Here is an 18,427-nt window from a genome sequence, read left to right on the forward strand (position 1 = left end):
CAAATGTTAATGTTTTTCAACGTATGTAGGGTAAGTTATTGTAATCGTCCAAAAAACTAAATTGAAATTTTTTGCATTTCTTCCTGAAGGTTTCTGAACATTTTGTTCTTTGTGTGCGCAATTTTTCGTCAACGTTTTCGGGCGCACCAAGCAACCGATATGATTGATTCAAAGAACATCGATTCCATGATGAATAGATATTATAGAACAGCCCTCATGGATTTAATGGTTTATAAATATTCTTATGTATCATAATATTTGAGTGACGTGACAGATGGCGCACGAATTTACTTAATGTCACATGTTAGAAATGAATATATGAAACTAAATGTTTATATAAAGAACTAATACTATTGGAGAATCATTTTTTATTGATTTGGAAGCTTTTGCGCCCGTGAGAGCAAAGAAATTCGAAAATGTTCTTGTTAAGGACCACCCTAATATACATATATACATATATACATACAAACATACATATATATATACATATACGTGTTGAAAATTGAAGTCTTTTAAAAGTTATAACAAATTCAGAAAGAATTAATATATAGCATTCGTGGTATAGGTACAATATCACCTTGGATTTTTCTACCCAAAATAATTGCTTCAATAATGTTGCCAATAATTTTTATAATAACGTACCATATTTTAACTGGCTTTTAGTAATTTACGATCTAAATTATTTTTTTTTCACTAATACTTTATACATTATTACTTAAGTTTATATTTGAAGTGAATTAATTTATCAAATCCTGTTCACATGTGCTCTATTCAACCTACGATCAACAAAATTATTGCAGTAAATAGAGAGGAAAAAAGCGTGTGTTGGAAATAGGCGTTAAGTTCAAAAGTGAAAACAATTTGCACTTCGTCACCACCCACCGCATTAATAGAATTATAATTTTTTTAATTCTGATTTTATCAGTACTTGCAGAACACTATTTTAAAGGTAATTAAATGAGCTACAACTTTCTCTATCATAAATTTTACCGTAACTTCTCTTATTTTGAAATGGCAAAGGATTGAAGGACTCAAAAGACACTCTGGTTGGACACTATCAATATTTGTGTAACAGAAAAATAATAAAAAGCATCCATTGGTCAGTTAAAGACCTTAAATTTTCAATTATATACCCAGATTTTTTTTCATGAGATCATGAGCTTTTTGGAAATCGTTTGCACTAAAGTTATGGTATTTTCTAGAATCCGTCAAGATCTCTTAAACCAAGTTGATTCTAGAGGGAATACGATTATTTTTAATTTTGGTGAAAATGGCACTCAAAAGTTATTTGCTTTAAATGAAAAAAATATTGTATGCGTCTTTTATCTGCATGATAGCTCACTCATTACTCATTTTAAAGCTTATTTTGAGTACTATAAAATCCCGTTTTCATATCTAGCCTAATATTGTTCCTAGAACAATTTATAGAACACCGATTTATTAGGATTTTAATTGATATAATTTTGTTCATTACATGATTTTCGTTTAAATGTATATTTTCAGAAATATTTGCAAAAAACGATGAAAAACGCAAAAAAAACAACAAATTTTCAGTAGCCAGTAACTTGAAAAGTAATTTCTTTTTTGAAAAACATTATTAAACATTTTTCTCTTCTAATGGCATGTCATTCCCCCGGAAAGTGGCAAATGATTCTAAATTATTTTTACTTTTAAACTTGAGAGTAAGATGAACCTAATTCCAAAATTTCATGCAAGTTGGAGCACATTAAAAATATTCAGACCCAAAATGCTCCATTGTCTTGAGTAAATATTTCGTATCCAATGCCAAACGTATGAATTTTTGACACAATGAAACTTATAATAATTGTTTGAATAAGTAAATTATTTTTATGTCGTGATTTAGTAAAGTAAGGCAAAACACGACTGCATTTAAAAGAAAATAATAATCAGTCAAAGTGAATTATAGGCTAAGTTTGATGTGCGATCACTTACAGACGCATGCTCAGACTGCATCATCTGTCAGATGTTGACTGTAAATCTTATATTATTTTAATTTTTGGCACATCTCAGCTGCTTGTTGGCAATAATAATGTAGACATTACATTTTCCTTATTTATAATTATAAATTTATTATTTTTTAATATTGCCTTAGCCTATAAGTGAATAAAAATGTTTGGCGAATGACAGTCTTCATTAGTTTTAATGTCAAACCATACCTTAAATATTTTCAAGGGCAAACAATGATAAGCGGTTTTTTGTAATTTTTTCAATTTATTTCTACAATCTAACTATATTTATATGAATCTAAAAATTCTAGAAAATTTTCAAAAACAAACTTCAGGAAGATTCATGAAAATCCGAATTATAGTTTAGGAAGATTAACCATTCATACATAGTTTATGAAATTTTATATATCATATATAAAAATGGATCGCAAAATGTGTTGGTAAGCGCATAACTCAACAACGCCTGGACCAATTTGGACAATTCTTCTTTTAAAATGTTCGTTCATGTCCAAGGATGGTTCTTACGGCGAGAAAAAATCGAATAATTGCCGGGAAAAACCTTAAAAACAGCCCTTTTCTTTTTTAATCGAGTAGGAAACGAAATTTGTAGAAAAAACAATGATCTACGTCATGACATTTTGTGTAGTTTTTGATAATCTAATTTTTAATATATTTATATAAACATAGAAATATCTTTCTATTAATTAACGAGCTATATTGGCAGCCAAAACATTGATGTAAATAAATTAAATTTCAAAATTCAAGAACAAATTACAGGCGAATCAGTTGATTCGGCAACTAACCAAGACGATCCACCGGAGTTTTTAAACTCGCTGGATTTTGATAGGATTGTCACCTCACAATCTTCAATTAAAGGTTGGATCGGCAATTATAATGTTGCAAAATATTGACCAACCGCGCCTTTGCAACGGCACAAGGTTAGCGATAAAAAAACTATCAAACAATGTGATGGAAGCAACTATATTGAAAGGATTATACTACATTTACATATTATACTATATTTAAAGCAGAAGATGTTCTCGCACCGTGCATCCCAATGATTTCGACTGATGTGCCATTTGAGATTAAACGACTACAGTTTCCAGTGCGTTTATGGTATCATTAAGTGTTTGTGATATTATTTTGGTAAACCCATGTTTCTTACATGGAAAATTGTATGTTGTCTGCTCCCGTATTGGAAAACCATCAGATTTGTTTGTCTATGCGCCAGGTAATCAAACAAACAACATAGTTTATCACAAAGCACTACAATAAAATTTGAACTGATTTTTGAATTATGATTTACATGATTAAAATTACTTACTTTTAAATGCTTATAGTGTTTTATTTAATTATTTTTAATTCACACCGAATTATTACCAGGGTAACCTTTCTGTTCAGGATAATTTTTTGCAAAGAATAGAAAAAAGGTAGGAACAGAACACCGCCACATTACAATTTTTTTTGACAGGACGAAGTCTGTCGGGTCGGCTAGTAAGATATATGACAAATGTATTCTGAGTGGATAAATAGATATTAATTTGGAAATATGGACAAACAACACTCTTTTTTGCACTAATTTATTAAATAATAATTTTTACAAACGTTTCGAGAGACTAGGTTTGTCTCATCATCAGTGTGTTATAATTTAAAATTTAAAATATGGAAAACTTAATTAGCATTATGTGTTATCCGTTACAAGTCGTTCAATATACTGTCTTCTGCCGCACCAACGATCGTCGGAGCCCGAATTCTCTATTCAAGCTCAAGTGGTTAATCACGCAATCAAATAGGAAAGGAAGGATTAGGGCCCAGTTGAAAAATAGATGTCGTTAGGAGAAAAAATATTCTATAAAATAAGACGGTTCGTTTATAAAATTTGTTCTAAATTGTTATAATTAAAAATATATGTACATATATATATATATATATATATATATATATATATATATATATATATGTACATATAAATATTTGAGTGAATTCTTGAAGGTGATACATCAAACAAAGAAAAGGCAAAGATTTAAATAATCATTAATTCCAAATGTTTCGACATTCAATTAAATGTCATCATCAGTGGATCTAAAGTAGTGTAAAAGTTGTGGATCTAAAGCAGTATAAAAATTAATATAACTAGGTTCAATCCCATAAGCGCAAACCTGCGACATATGAAATTAATTATTGGGCATTGTTGACGAAAATTGCGAGCTAATTTAGTTGAAACACAACTTGTTAAAAAATATAAACAAATTGTAATCGGGATAATGAAAAATGGGGAGTCAAGTGCTTAAAAATTGGCATGTTTATTCCGAGAAATTGAATTGTAATTTTTGTTTTTGTTGCATATATATATATATATATATATATATATATATGATTTAGTAGTTAATTTTGATGTTGAAATATATGAGTGAGTTCTTGAGGGCGATACATCAAACAAAGAAAAGCCAAAGATTTATAAAATAATCTTTATTTCCAAACGTTTCGACATTCAATTTAATGTCATCATCAGTGGATATTACGTTGGTTAGTTCATATAGAGAAGTGTACACAGCACTAGAGATTTGGCACTAACATTTATACAACTAACTTGTCAGCACTATGCATTTTTTTATATAATTTTTTTGTATGATGTAAACAGAAAAATGATAGTTTTATTGAACAAAAATGTAAGTAGAATTATGTAATTTCTGCCACGACTTCTGTACTTTGCTAGTACCGATGCATGTATCCATGCCTCGGTACTAGCAAAGTACAGAAGTCGTGGCAGAAATTACATAATTCTACTTACATTTTTGTTCAATAAAACTATCATTTTTCTGTTTACATCATACAAAAAAATTATATAAAAAAATGCATAGTGCTGACAAGTTAGTTGTATAAATGTTAGTGCCAAATCTCTAGTGCTGTGTACACTTCTCTATATGTAACTAACCAACGTAATATCCACTGATGATGACATTAAATTGAATGTCGAAACGTTTGGAAATAAAGATTATTTTATAAATCTTTGGCTTTTCTTTGTTTGATGTATCGCCCTCAAGAACTCACTCATATATATATATATATATATATATATATATATATATATATATATATACATAATACATATCAAATATAATTAGTTTTTTTTTTTCAATATAGTTCAAGAAATGTGTAATTTATTTGCATTTTTTACTGATTATTGGATAATACTTCTAAAATACGTTAACAATTGATCACAATCACAATTGAAACAATCTGATACTCTGAATATGACGGGAAAGCAAGGATGAATACAATTCGGCTCTTACAATATAAATAAGGAGAAGTTTACGACCCAATTTTGGATATTGTAAATAATGAAAAATTAAATTAACGTAAAATTTAAAAAATCCAACATGAAATACGAATGTTATGATTGAAAATGAAAAGCTAGTTTTTTAGTTTTCTTGGCATGATTTGCTCAATAGAATAAATAGCATAATAAATAAGTAAAATGTTCCAAAACCCAAATATTAATAATCCAATACGTTAAAAATAATTGAAAATTTAAAATTATTTGATTATAATCAACCCGCAAATGGCCTAGATTTTCTAAATAAATTTAAAATCAATGTATTTTATACGCTTTTAGATTATATCTAATTTTTTGTGTACTAAATCAATAATAATTAAAAATTAATTTAAAAAAAATATTTAATTTTTATATAATTTTATTAATAAACTGTTAAAACAGTTAAAATTAATAGGGGGGGGGGGCACCAAAAAAAAGTTGCATGCGGGCGCTAAGGACCCCAGGACCGGCCCTGTATATATATATCTTATATATAAAATTTTTCTGTAACGCTTATCATTGTTTGCCCTTGAAAATATTTGAAGCTTAGTTCAAACAATTGAAGACTGTTATTTGCCAAACATTTCTATTCACTTATAGGCTAAGGCAATATTAAAATATAATAAATTCATGATTATGAATAAGGAAAATGTAATGTCTACATTATTATTCTCGAAAAGCAAGTGAGATGTGCCATAATTAAAATAATATAAGATGCAAATAATATAACATGCGTCTGACAGTCTGCGCATGCGACTGACGCGCACGGCGAATCGTGTTCTCAACGTACGCGTGGTTTGCTTTTGCTTGCAATAATTTAGTTTGCGCACTTTGCGATTAGATTCGCCGTACGAATTCGTGCAAAGGAGACGAGCCATAAGTGAATGCGTTCAAAAATATTCAATTTGCAGTCGTTTTGCTTTACTATACTAAGTCACAATACAAAAAAAATTACTCATTCAAAAAATTATTTAGAAGCTTCATTGTGTCAAAAATTCATATGGTTGGCATTTTGTACGGAATATTTACTCAATGGAGCGCTTTGGGTCTGAACTTTTTTTTTACTGTTTTCCAATTCGTTTGGAATTTTGAAATTAGGCTCATCTTACTCTCAAGTTCAAAAGTGAAAACAATTTAGACTCCTTTGCACTACCCGGGGAGATGCCATTTCTTTTCAGTGGTGTAATAACGTTGGCTGTGGATAAAAGAACTAATTATAAGAGAAAAATGTTTAATAATGTTTTTCATAAAAGCAAATACTTTTCAAGTTACTGGCTACTGAAAATTTGTTGCTTTTTGCGTTTTTCGTCGTTTTTTGCTAATATCTTCAAAAATATACATTTTAACGAAAATTATGTAATGAACAAAATTATATCAATAAAAATCCTAATAAATCGCTATTTTACAGTGTTCTGGGAACAATATTAAGTTAATTATGAAAATTGGTTTTTATAGTTCTCCAAATAAGCTTTAAAAGAAGTACTTCTGCGTGTAAAATGAGTGAGCTATCATGCAATTAAAAGACGCATACAATGTTTTTTTTTCATTTAAATCAAATAGTTTATGAGTGCCATTTCCACCAAAATTAAAAATAATCGTTTTCCATCTAGAATTAACCTGGTTTGAGAGATCTTGATGGACTCTAGAAAATACCATAACATTAGTACAAACGATTTTCAAAAAACTCATGATTTCATAAAAAAATCCATTAAAAAAAAAAACAATTTCTCATTATAATATCTCTGAAAGAATACGAATAAAAGTATATATATGAAAATTCAAGGTATTTTTCAGACTAATTATTGCTTTTTTTTATTTTTTTGTTACACAAATATTGATAGAGTTCTAATTGTTTAAAGAGTGCGCGGCTGTCCAACCGGAGTGTCTTTAGAGCCCTTTAACCCTTCGCCGTTTCAAAATAAGAGAAGTTACGGTAAAATTTATAATAGAGAAGGTTGTAGCTCATTTAATACCTTTAAAACCTTTAAAATAGTATATTACAAGTTATGATAAAATCAGAATTAAAAGAGTTATAATCCAATTAATGCGGGGGGTGGTGACGAAATGCAAATTGTTTTCACTTCTGAACTTTAGATTAAGATTAGCAGGGCATACGCTTTTTTCCTCTCCATTTACTGCAATAAGTTGATAAGTAGGTTGAATAGAGCACATGTGAACAAAATTTGACAAATTAATTCACTTCAAATATGAACTTAAGTAATAATGTATATTGAATTATTAGTGTGCAAAATGCAATTTAGATATTAAAATACTAGAAGCCAGTTAAAATATGGTACGAAATTATAAAAATTGTAGGCAACATTATTGAAGCAATTATTTTGGGTAGAAAAATCCAAGGTGATATTGCAGTTTGACCGCATGCTATATATTAATTCTTTCTGAATTTGTTATACTTTTTAAAAGATTTCAATTTTCAACACGTTTATCTGACCTGACAATAAATACATGACACGTTTATCTGATCAATGACAATAAATACATGGTGATAAATTTAGAAAATCAATGTTTTATCCGTGAATAAACAAAAAATCATTCATTTAAACATCCACATCTACAGGTATGTCTAAAAATATTGTATAACCCTTAAATTCAATAAAGTAAATTGAGCTATTGGAAATAAATTTGTTATATAAATCGCAGTGTATAATTTTTAATATATAAAGCATATTTTAATATTTGTTAAAGGGATAATTAAAGTGTTAACTGTGGGAATTGAGAATAATCATTTTATTTCAAACAGTACTACATTTAACATCACTCATATATTGGTGTAAATAGTAACTCGAAAAACAGTAATGATTATTTTTAACTGAACGGTATAAATATTAGTATAGGATATTAAAAAAACGTAGAGGTGGATACAGGACAACGTCTGTCGGGTCATCTTGTATATATATATATACGAGGTGTGTTCAAAAAGTACCCGGAATTTTTAAATTTCGCGGGTCTGGAGTGTCTGATTGTCAAAATTTTTTTTTTATTGTGTTGGTATACATGCCCCTAAAGTATGATGAAATTTTCAGCTATATTCACTGTTTACTTTGTCTGTGGTAGTCGCTAAGTTCGACGTGTATTTCTGAGCTCGGCGATTTTTACAATGGAAGAATTGAAAAGTCAAAGAATTTGTATTAAATTTTGCGTAAAAAATGAAATAAAGTGTAACAAAGTGTGTGAAATGTTACAAAAAGCCTATGATGAGTCTGCTATGAAAAAAACAAGTTTCCAAGATGGCCGCGAAGACGTTGAAGATGACGAACGCTCCGGTCGACCCAGCACGTCAACAAACGATGAAAATGTGAAAGAAGTGGAAAAAATGGTTATGAATGATCGCCGAATCACAATTAGAGAAGTTGCTGATGAAGTTGGCATATCAATTGGCTCATGTCATAACATTTTTTCAAATGTTTTGGGCATGAAACGAGTGGCAGCAAAATTCATTCCAAAATTCCTCACTCGTCGTTGCTTGTTCGTAATTTTTTGGCCAAAAACAATACCGTAGTCATGCCCCAACCTCCATATTCACCAGATATGGCTCCGTGTGACTTTTTCCTATTCCCAAAGTTGAAGAGACCCATGAAAGGACGGCGGTTTTCCTCGATTGAAGAAAATCGCCGAGAGTGCTCAAGGACATATCAAAAAGTGAATATCAAGGGTGCTTCGAAAATTGGAAAAAACGCTGGCATAAGTGTATTATATCTGGGGGGGACTACTTTGAAGGGGACCACATTAATGTAGACGAATAAATAAATATTTTTTTGAAAAAAAACGAAAATTCCGAGTACTTTTTGAACAGACCTCGTATATATATATTTTGAAATATGTGAGTTTGGTGTTGATATATATTTTGATGAGTTATTTAGAATCGGGCAGTAACACCAAGTAAAGAAAAAAAAAACTAAAGTAGTTTTTAAATACTTTATTTATCCATACGTTTCGGTCTTCATCGAGACCGTCATTCAGTGGAAAACTAAAATATTTTATATGATGTAGGAGGCAATAATATAAAGTTATAACTTATATATAAATACTTACAGAATTAATTATACAAAAATACACTACACTATTACACTGTGATAACCAGGCTATTAATAATTGGAACATTTAAACTAATTAATTTTTTAGACAATTTTTGCTTACATTCTAGTGTGTACAAATTGACTAACGTCTAAAAACTGAATGAATTGTGTTTACAATTTTTTTGAGAAAGTGTAAAAAAGACCGGCAGACATATGTTTTTTGTAAAATAATAAAATAATAAAAATACACGCTTCATTCAGATATGGTGGTGTTTTTGAAAATAGTCGAGAGTTATTTTATAGTCATTGCAAAGCGAATTGTTGTCAGTTCTTAAATTTATGGCTGTATCCTTGTGTAAAGATATTAAGCAACCTTCGCTAAATCGTCTTTTAAATAAATGAGATTTTAAATGAATGCTATGTTTGAGTTCATTGATATGATCTGTTAATTGTGTTTTATACTGATTTTTATTTTTTGAATTGTTTTTGTGTTGAGATGTTCTTTTGTGCAGATTCTGACTAGTTTCACCTATATAAACGCAATTACAATCTAGACAATTAAGCTTATAAACTAGATTACTTAAGATTCTTGGGTTAAATTTTGATTTTAATTTTGTAAAAAGAGTTGAAAAAGTATTTTCGGAAGTACAAACTACTCTAATATTATTTTTATTGAAAAGTTTTCTCCACGGGTAATATAATTCTTTGATGAAAGGTAAACTTATAGTTCCGACGTAGTTTTCAAGGTTTGGGTTATTAATTAAATTATTGTGACGGTTTTGGAGATATAAGATTCTATTTTTTGTTATGGATTGGATGAGGTGTTGTGGGTAGGAGTTTTTGGTTAGGATTTGTGAAATGAGAGAGAGATTCTTTCTTAAAAATTTGTGTGATAATAATAATGCGTGGTCAATTAAGTTTATGATTGTGCCTATTTTGATAGAGAGGGGGTGGTAAGAGTGGTAATTAAGATAACGGCCTGAGTATGTTGGTTTGTGATACCAATCAGTTATTATATTATTGTAGATGTTGGTTGTGGGCATTAAAAGAATTTACCAGAGTTGTTGTGTCACTGTTTGGGATGCATGTTATGATGTCATCAACATATCGATAGTAAAAAATTTGTTTATTGTAGGAATTTAAAATTGCGTATTCTATGTGTTGAAGGGCTATTTCAGCTAAAGATGGGGAGGCTGGAGATCCCATTGGTGTACCAAATGTTTGGAAGTAGAATTTACTATCGAACTCAAAATGTGTGTTAGAAATTAAAAATTTAATTGTTTCTCGAAACCAGTGTAGGGAAATTGTGGTGTGGAAGGATATATCGTGCCATTTTTTAGTTATGGCTTCAAGGATAAGGTCTAATGGAACGTTTGTAAACAATGATACTACGTCTAAACTAATTAAAACGTTATCATTTGGGACTGTAATTTGTTTAAGTTTTTCGACAAACTCGAAAGAATTTTTTATGTGAAATGGGGATTGTTTAGTGACAGGAGTTATGGAATTGTTTATATATCTTGATAATTTATAAAGTGGTGAGTTAATGTCTGATACAATAGGACGGAAAGGTAAATTAGGTTTATGGATTTTGGGAAGACAGTATAATCTTGGGTGGTAAGGATGTAAGTTTTTTAAACTTGAAGCTGTGTCTTTGGGTAACTGTTTATTAGTAACGAGTTTGTCGATAAACTTGTGGCAACTACGGTTTATGTGATCTGTAGGATCATTAACAGCGATGTTGTAAGTTTTTTGGTCTGAGAGTAAATTCGAAACTTTATCTAGGTAATCTTTTTTGTTTAACACAACGGTTACATTTCCATTATCGGCTCTAGTAACAATGATTTCAGGATTATTTTTCAAAAAAAGTTTACATTGTTTCAGATCTTTTAAGATATAGTTATAGTCAAGGTTTGTGCATGAGGATTTTGTAAATGAGATGAGTTTTTTGCAAAAGATGGATCTGGTTAAATTTTGATATTTAGATTCTTTAATTTGTTGTAAACAATTTTCTAGGTTACTGATAATGTTAATGAAATTGAATTTGTGAGAATTGATAGGAACCGCAAAATTCGGGCCTAGGGCAAAAATATAACGTAACCTTTCAGGGATGTCAACGTTTGAAAAATTCTTTAACCATTTATTTATGGTGCTATCGTCTAATGTGATTTGTGTTGTTTCTAATTTTTGTTGATATAATTTTTCATATTTGTTTTTATAAGAATTTTTAAGTTTTGATGAAAGTTAATTATTTCTGAGTTTTTCAAAATAAAAGAAGTTATTTAAAATTTCGATTTCAACTACTTTTGACAACCAATTCGTTATTCGCTCGACTATTGTTTTCAAATTAAGATTAACTTTAATACAATTTTCTATTGAGAGAGACATGAGTCTTAAACTAAAACTAGTTAACTTATGATCTTGTGATGAATAATTAAGGTGTTCAAATTTATTAAGTTTAATTTGATAAAAAGTTGGAATAATTTTCTCTTTACGACATTTTAGTAGGAAAATATGTTTATTGTTATTAATAGTTAATTTGGAATTAAGTTTGGAGATAGTTTTGAATTGTGACATAGTATAAAAATCGTAGTGTTTTTGTATGATTTTATAAAATAAATTATCGGTGGTGTTGTTATCTTGTTTATCTTGAAATTTCTTATGTTTCTTATGTTAAATTCCTACAATAAACAAATTTTTTACTATCGATATGTTGATGACATCATAACATGCATCCCAAACAGTGACACAACAACTCTGGTAAATTCTTTTAATGCCCACAACCAACATCTACAATTCACTTATGAATTAGAAAATAATAAATCTATCAGTTTCTTAGATGTACAACTCTTTCGCGAAAATAATAATATAATAACTGATTGGTATCACAAACCAACATACTCAGGCCGTTATCTTAATTACCACTCTTACCACCCCCTCTCTATCAAAATAGGCACAATCATAAACTTAATTGACCACGCATTATTATTATCACACAGTAAATTTTTAAGAAAGAATATCTCTCTCATTTCACAAATCCTAACCAAAAACTCCTACCCACAACACCTCATCCAATCCATAACAAAAAATAGAATCTTATATCTCCAAAACCGTCACAATAATTTAATTAATAACCCAAACCTTGAAAACTACGTCGGAACTATAAGTTTACCTTTCATCAAAGAATTATATTACCCGTGGAGAAAACTTTTCAATAAAAATAATATTAGAGTAGTTTGTACTTCCGAAAATACTTTTTCTACTCTTTTTACAAAATTAAAATCAAAATTTAACCCAAGAATCTTAAGTAAACTAGTTTATAAGCTTAATTGTCTAGATTGTAATTGCGTTTACATAGATGAAACTAGTCAGAATCTGCACAAAAGAACATCTCAACACAAAAACAATTCAAAAAATAAAAATCAGTATAAAACACAATTAACAGATCATATCAATGAACTCAAACATAGCATTGATTTTTCCAATCCCACGATTCTACATTTCGAAAATAATTTATTTAAAAGACGATTTAGCGAAGGTTGCTTAATATCTTTACACAAGGATACAGCCATAAATTTAAGAACTGACAACAATTCGCTTTGCAATGACTATAAAATAACTCTCGACTATTTTCAAAAACACCACCATATCTGAATGAAGCGTGTATTTTTATTATTTTATTATTTTACAAAAAACATATGTCTGCCGGTCTTTTTTACACTTTCTCAAAAAAATTGTAAACACAATTCATTCAGTTTTTAGACGTTAGTCAATTTGTACACACTAGAATGTAAGCAAAAATTGTCTAAAAAATTAATTAGTTTAAATGTTCCAATTATTAATAGCCTGGTTATCACAGTGTAATAGTGTAGTGTATTTTTGTATAATTAATTCTGTAAGTATTTATATATAAGTTATAACTTTATATTATTGCCTCCTACATCATATAAAATCTTTTAGTTTTCCACTGAATGACGGTCTCGATGAAGACCGAAACGTATGGATAAATAAAGTATTTAAGAACTACTTTAGTTTTTTTTTTCTTTACTTGGTGTTACTGCCCGATTTTAAATAACTCATCAAAAAAAATATATATATATATATACAGTAGAACTCCAATTATCCGAACTCCAATCATCCGAACTCCAATTATCCGAACTCCAACTATCCGAATCGCCGATTATCCGAATCACTTTCAGAAAAAAAATTGTCCAAAAAAAGTCTAAGTGCTCTATTATTCTTCCACCAGCGAAGCCAGTGTAGGCACATAGTTTGTTTTGATTTGACGGAGATGTTTAAAAAACAATGATTTTTATTTCAAACTTGTACGTAAGTACATTTTATTTATATTTAAAACATGTGAAAATATCATGTTTCTTTCATTTAATTCAATAAAAAAATAGTGCAATATCAAAACGTAACTTTTTTTCTCTCCAATGACAATTTAAAAAAAAACTCCGAATATTTGATTATCCGAATCGGTCCCGGTCCCCATTAATTCGGATAATTGGAGTTCTACTGTATTTATATATATATATATATATATATATAATATATATATATATATATATATATATATATATATATATTTATATATATAATAGCTGACCCGGCGAACGTTTAGCCACAGAAAATATTTTCTACTTCATGACTACTATGAAATAAGAGAGTGAAGATTTGGAGTTTTATGTAGTTTTCCATTTCGCATTAAAAAAAGTAGAACAAAATTTTAAAAAATTGTTATGGTCGTACAACCCATAATAAATATAAATTGATTTTTCTTTTTGAATAAAATAGAAGCTTTTTCATAAACTCAAAAGTCTGAACTAAAATTAAGTCAAAAGATTTATTGACTGAGTGCGGGAATAATGTAACTGCAACAAAATTACAAAATTGCCACAAGATAAGAACAAAAATACAAAATTGAAAAAAGTATATATTTTATATAATCACGAATGTATACTATAAGTGTTTATAAATATAAATACAAAATAAAAACAAATAATAGTTAAACAGAAAAACTAATTTACTTGAAAACTTAAAATAAGAAATTTGGCACAGCTTTTTTATATAAGCTGATCAATATCAGCCGTTTTTTTAAATTTGGTTCTTTATTTTAATTTTTTTAATACGGAAAGTAGCAACGCGTATGCAGCTTCTATATGTTTTACTCACTTTTGATAGGTCAATTAACAAAGGTCAACAATAAATGTTGCGTGGATTGCGTGCGTGGCATATGTTTTCCAATGTTGCGTGGATTGCGTGCGTGACATATGTTTTCCAATGTACCTTTTATCGCTGCAGATAAATCTTTAGTCATAATTTGAACACAGAATATGAAACAACATTTAATAACTGGCACTCCAAAAAAAAGAATTTATCATAGTTTGATTTGCGTTTTTTTTTTCAAAAGCAAAAATTTTTCAGGGCTGACATGAGATTTATGGAAAATTTCGATGTTTACTGAAAAAATACATTTTTAAATCTGTATTATTTTACATGAAAATAGCTGTCTTGTTAGCTTTGAACATTTGGAATCACAATTAAAATTTGTTCACATTTCCTTTTTCTGAATATGAAATGTGAAACACGAGATTCTGCAAATGATATTATTCTTTATTGCCAAAATGATGAAAGTACTGCAATTGTTCTTTCATATCCAAAAACAATTGTAGTTCGCCATTTGGATTGTATACTCCTAACATTGAATCACTATTGAGCTAAAGTACTTTGGTATTGAAAAGCACATCACCATATTCACGCTCTAAATTGCCAGGAAGCCTTTAAATTCTTTAAATTCTCGCGACTTTATAAGATTTACTTATTTATTTTTTTTAAATTTGCCAGGAAGTCTCTAAAATGCCAGGAAGTCTTTAAATCCTCGCGACTTTATAAGATTTACCTATTTAATTATTTTAAATTTAGAAATGCGTTGTTGCTATGTTTTACAAAAAGTTCTCAACTTTTCTTGCAATATTGAAGCTTGTTAAAATGATATTTACATTAATATTCATTTTATCAGGAAATGCTATTTCTGCGAACAAAAGTTTTTGCCAGTATTTGACAACAAAATTAGCCTTTATAGCCGTATCTGATAAAATAGCTAGAAAAATAATCTGTAGTTGAGAAATGCTTGGCGGGCCGTAGAAAAACATCCGGCAGCCCGCATGCGGGCCGTAATTGTTGATTTTTGAAAATTTGCTTTTAGAAAATACTCCGAGTTAACGAGTTCGTTCGTTTTCAATTATGTGTAATAAATTCAATCGGAATACTTTTTAACACTCATAAATTAACTTATTTTTATTGATTAAGTGGATTATTTACATATATCGGGAAGCTCAAGTAACTTGCTTCAAGGAAAAATACCAATACCAACTAGTTTATATTTATACAGCTAACGCGTCAAATGAAAATAACAAATAAACAATATTATTATTTGAACTAGCTTTGAACCTATATGTATCATACTAAGATATAATAATATAAAATATTGAATAAATACATTAACAACAAAATAATACACACAATAAATAAAATAGTGTAAACACTGTAATACTGCAATGAAAGAGAGAATCCTCGTCATCATAATATAAAAATTACTACAATGTAAAAAATACGCTTTTTTGTTTTAAAAAAAACACGTATGTCATATCTAGACAAATCAAATGACTTATTAAAATTGAAAACAAGTATCCAAAGCGTCAAACATAAATAAATAAAGATTTATGTAAAAAATAAATAAAAAGAAAATGATAGTGAAAGCGAAGTGCTAAATAATTGTTAAATGATTTCAAATTATGTTGAAAATTTTATGCATTTTTGGAAAGTATGTGTTATTGCAATCGGGGTTATTAATTTGATAGCATAGATTATAAAGCGCAAAATTTTTACTTGGCTTGTATAAACATGGAACTTGTAATTATACAGCAATTGCATTCTAAAGTTCAAAATTAAAAAAGCTTTCATTAGCTTCATAGCTAAAATAGTGCATGTTAAAAAAATGTAGTAACTATCAACTCTTGTTGAACTTGTGGTAATTCTCATTCAAATCACATAAATACAAAAGTACCAATACCTGAAAACAAAAAATGCAATATCCATCATTACCTTGAAATTCCTTTCCATTCTTCAAAATTGCTTTTAATTTATCTCCATACATCATATTACTAAATCTTTCTAACAAAGCTAGGTCTTCTATGTAAAATTGCTCATTATCATTTAATGGTCCGATTAATCTGCCATTGTAAATAATACCTCGAGCAGATATTGGAAAATTGAAGACTCTCTGACAATATACCCGCAAAACTCTTAAATTCGCATCTTGTTCAACAATAGCTTTTTTAAAAAATGTCTGTAAAAATATATAAAAATAAATTAAAACATAAACAATTTATCACATCTTTTTCTTACTTTTTAAATATAATACTTTAAGATTTCTTTCTTCTACTTTAAAATCCAAATCTCCGTATGTTAATAATTATGGTAAAACTGTGTGCAAATATATATATATATATATATATATATATATATATATATATATATATATTGAAATGTAATGGGGTTGTTGGTAACGTGGTTCGTATTGACCTCCTAGTCAATACAGCCTTGCCGAGCGGTGGTTATAGTAATAATAGGCTTCGGATTGCCTTGAGTTCTTATTAAGATATTGGCTGAAGTATCTTGTCACTTCTAAAGAACAACACTGATTGACTATTTTTAACAATACTTTATTAGCACCCACTTACAATGATTAACAACTATCTTTATAACGAATAATACTGCGACTCTGGCTAATCGCACAGTTCCATAGTTTATATACTCAAAAAGTAGGACTGCAAACACCTTACGATGGCGTATTTAAAATATTTGCTGATGGTGATAATGGCTGCAATCGATATCGAATTTAATTCAATTGGCATATCAGCATTGCCATTACAGCATTATCGATTGCTATTACACAATAATATATATATATATATATATATATATATATATATATATATATATATATATATATATATATATATATATATATGTATATATATATATACATATATATATATTAGGGTGGTCCTTAAAATAGTCATTTTCTTTGCTACCAGGGACTCAAATGGTTCCAAATAGGTGAAAAACAATTCTCTGAAAGTTTTAGCTCTTAATATTAACGTTTAGATAGAACGCAATTCAAAGTTTTGTATAGAAATAGCATAGAAAAATTTTCAAAAATTTTAAAAATGTTTTTTAGATGTAATTTAGCAAACAAATGAATGAATAAAACACATTCATTTGTCGCTAAGTTTTACCTAAAACATTTTTTTTAAATTTTCAAAAAAATTTCCTTGCTCTTTCCATACGAAGTTTGATTGAATTGCGCTCTATCTAAACGTTAATATTAAGAGCTAAAACTTTCAGAGAATTGTTTTTTATCAATTTGGAACCATTTACGCCCCTGGGAGCAAGGATATTAGAAAATGACCATTTTAAGGACCATCCTATATATATATATATATATATATATATATATATATATATATGTTACGGTAAATGTGCACTCTTGGTGAATGTGCACATTCCCCAAAACGCTGGGTGAATGTGGAGTTCTCAAACAATCAATTTAAAATAATGGTGTACGTGCGTACTTGGATCGGTCTCATGAACATCTTGCGTATTTGGCGCATGCGCACTAAATAGTTAATAGTAAATAATTGAATAGTAAAGTTTTAATATAGTGTATAGTGAATAATTAATATTAAATAGTAAATAGTTAATAGTTAATTGTTAGTAAAATAGTAAATAGTGAATTTAGAATAGTTAAATAGTGAATAGTTAATAGTTCAATAGTTATAGGTAAATAGTTAATAGTTTTAGGTAAATAGTTAATAGTTCAAGTAACTAGTTAATAGTTAAAAAGTAAATAGTTAAATAGTAAATAGTTAAATAGTTAATGGTGAATAGTAAATAGTAAATAGTTATTATTGAATAGTGAATAGTGATAACTAAATAGTTTAACAGTTTATAGTTAAATAGATGAATTGTAAATAGTGAATAGTTAATAATTAATAGTGAATAGTGATAACTGAATAGTCAAATAGTGAATAGTTAATAGG

General features: G+C 28.5%; 1 protein-coding gene across 1 annotated transcript in view; it reads right to left on the reverse strand.

Annotated features, from left to right (window-relative positions):
• LOC113370316 (UDP-glucose:glycoprotein glucosyltransferase) overlaps positions 1-18,427 on the reverse strand; it is a 402,309-nt gene that overhangs the window by 176,455 nt on the left and 207,427 nt on the right. The window contains exon 13 of the mRNA XM_026610986.1: positions 16,428-16,671. Coding sequence (XP_026466771.1) covers positions 16,428-16,671 — 244 coding nt within the window. The remainder of the gene's footprint in view (positions 1-16,427; positions 16,672-18,427) is intronic.

The sequence above is a fragment of the Ctenocephalides felis genome, unplaced genomic scaffold (genome assembly GCF_003426905.1).
Source record: "Ctenocephalides felis isolate EL2017-DRISC unplaced genomic scaffold, ASM342690v1 CF-g0.4_SCAFFOLD_01492, whole genome shotgun sequence".
NCBI classification, from domain to species: Eukaryota; Metazoa; Arthropoda; class Insecta; order Siphonaptera; family Pulicidae; genus Ctenocephalides; species Ctenocephalides felis.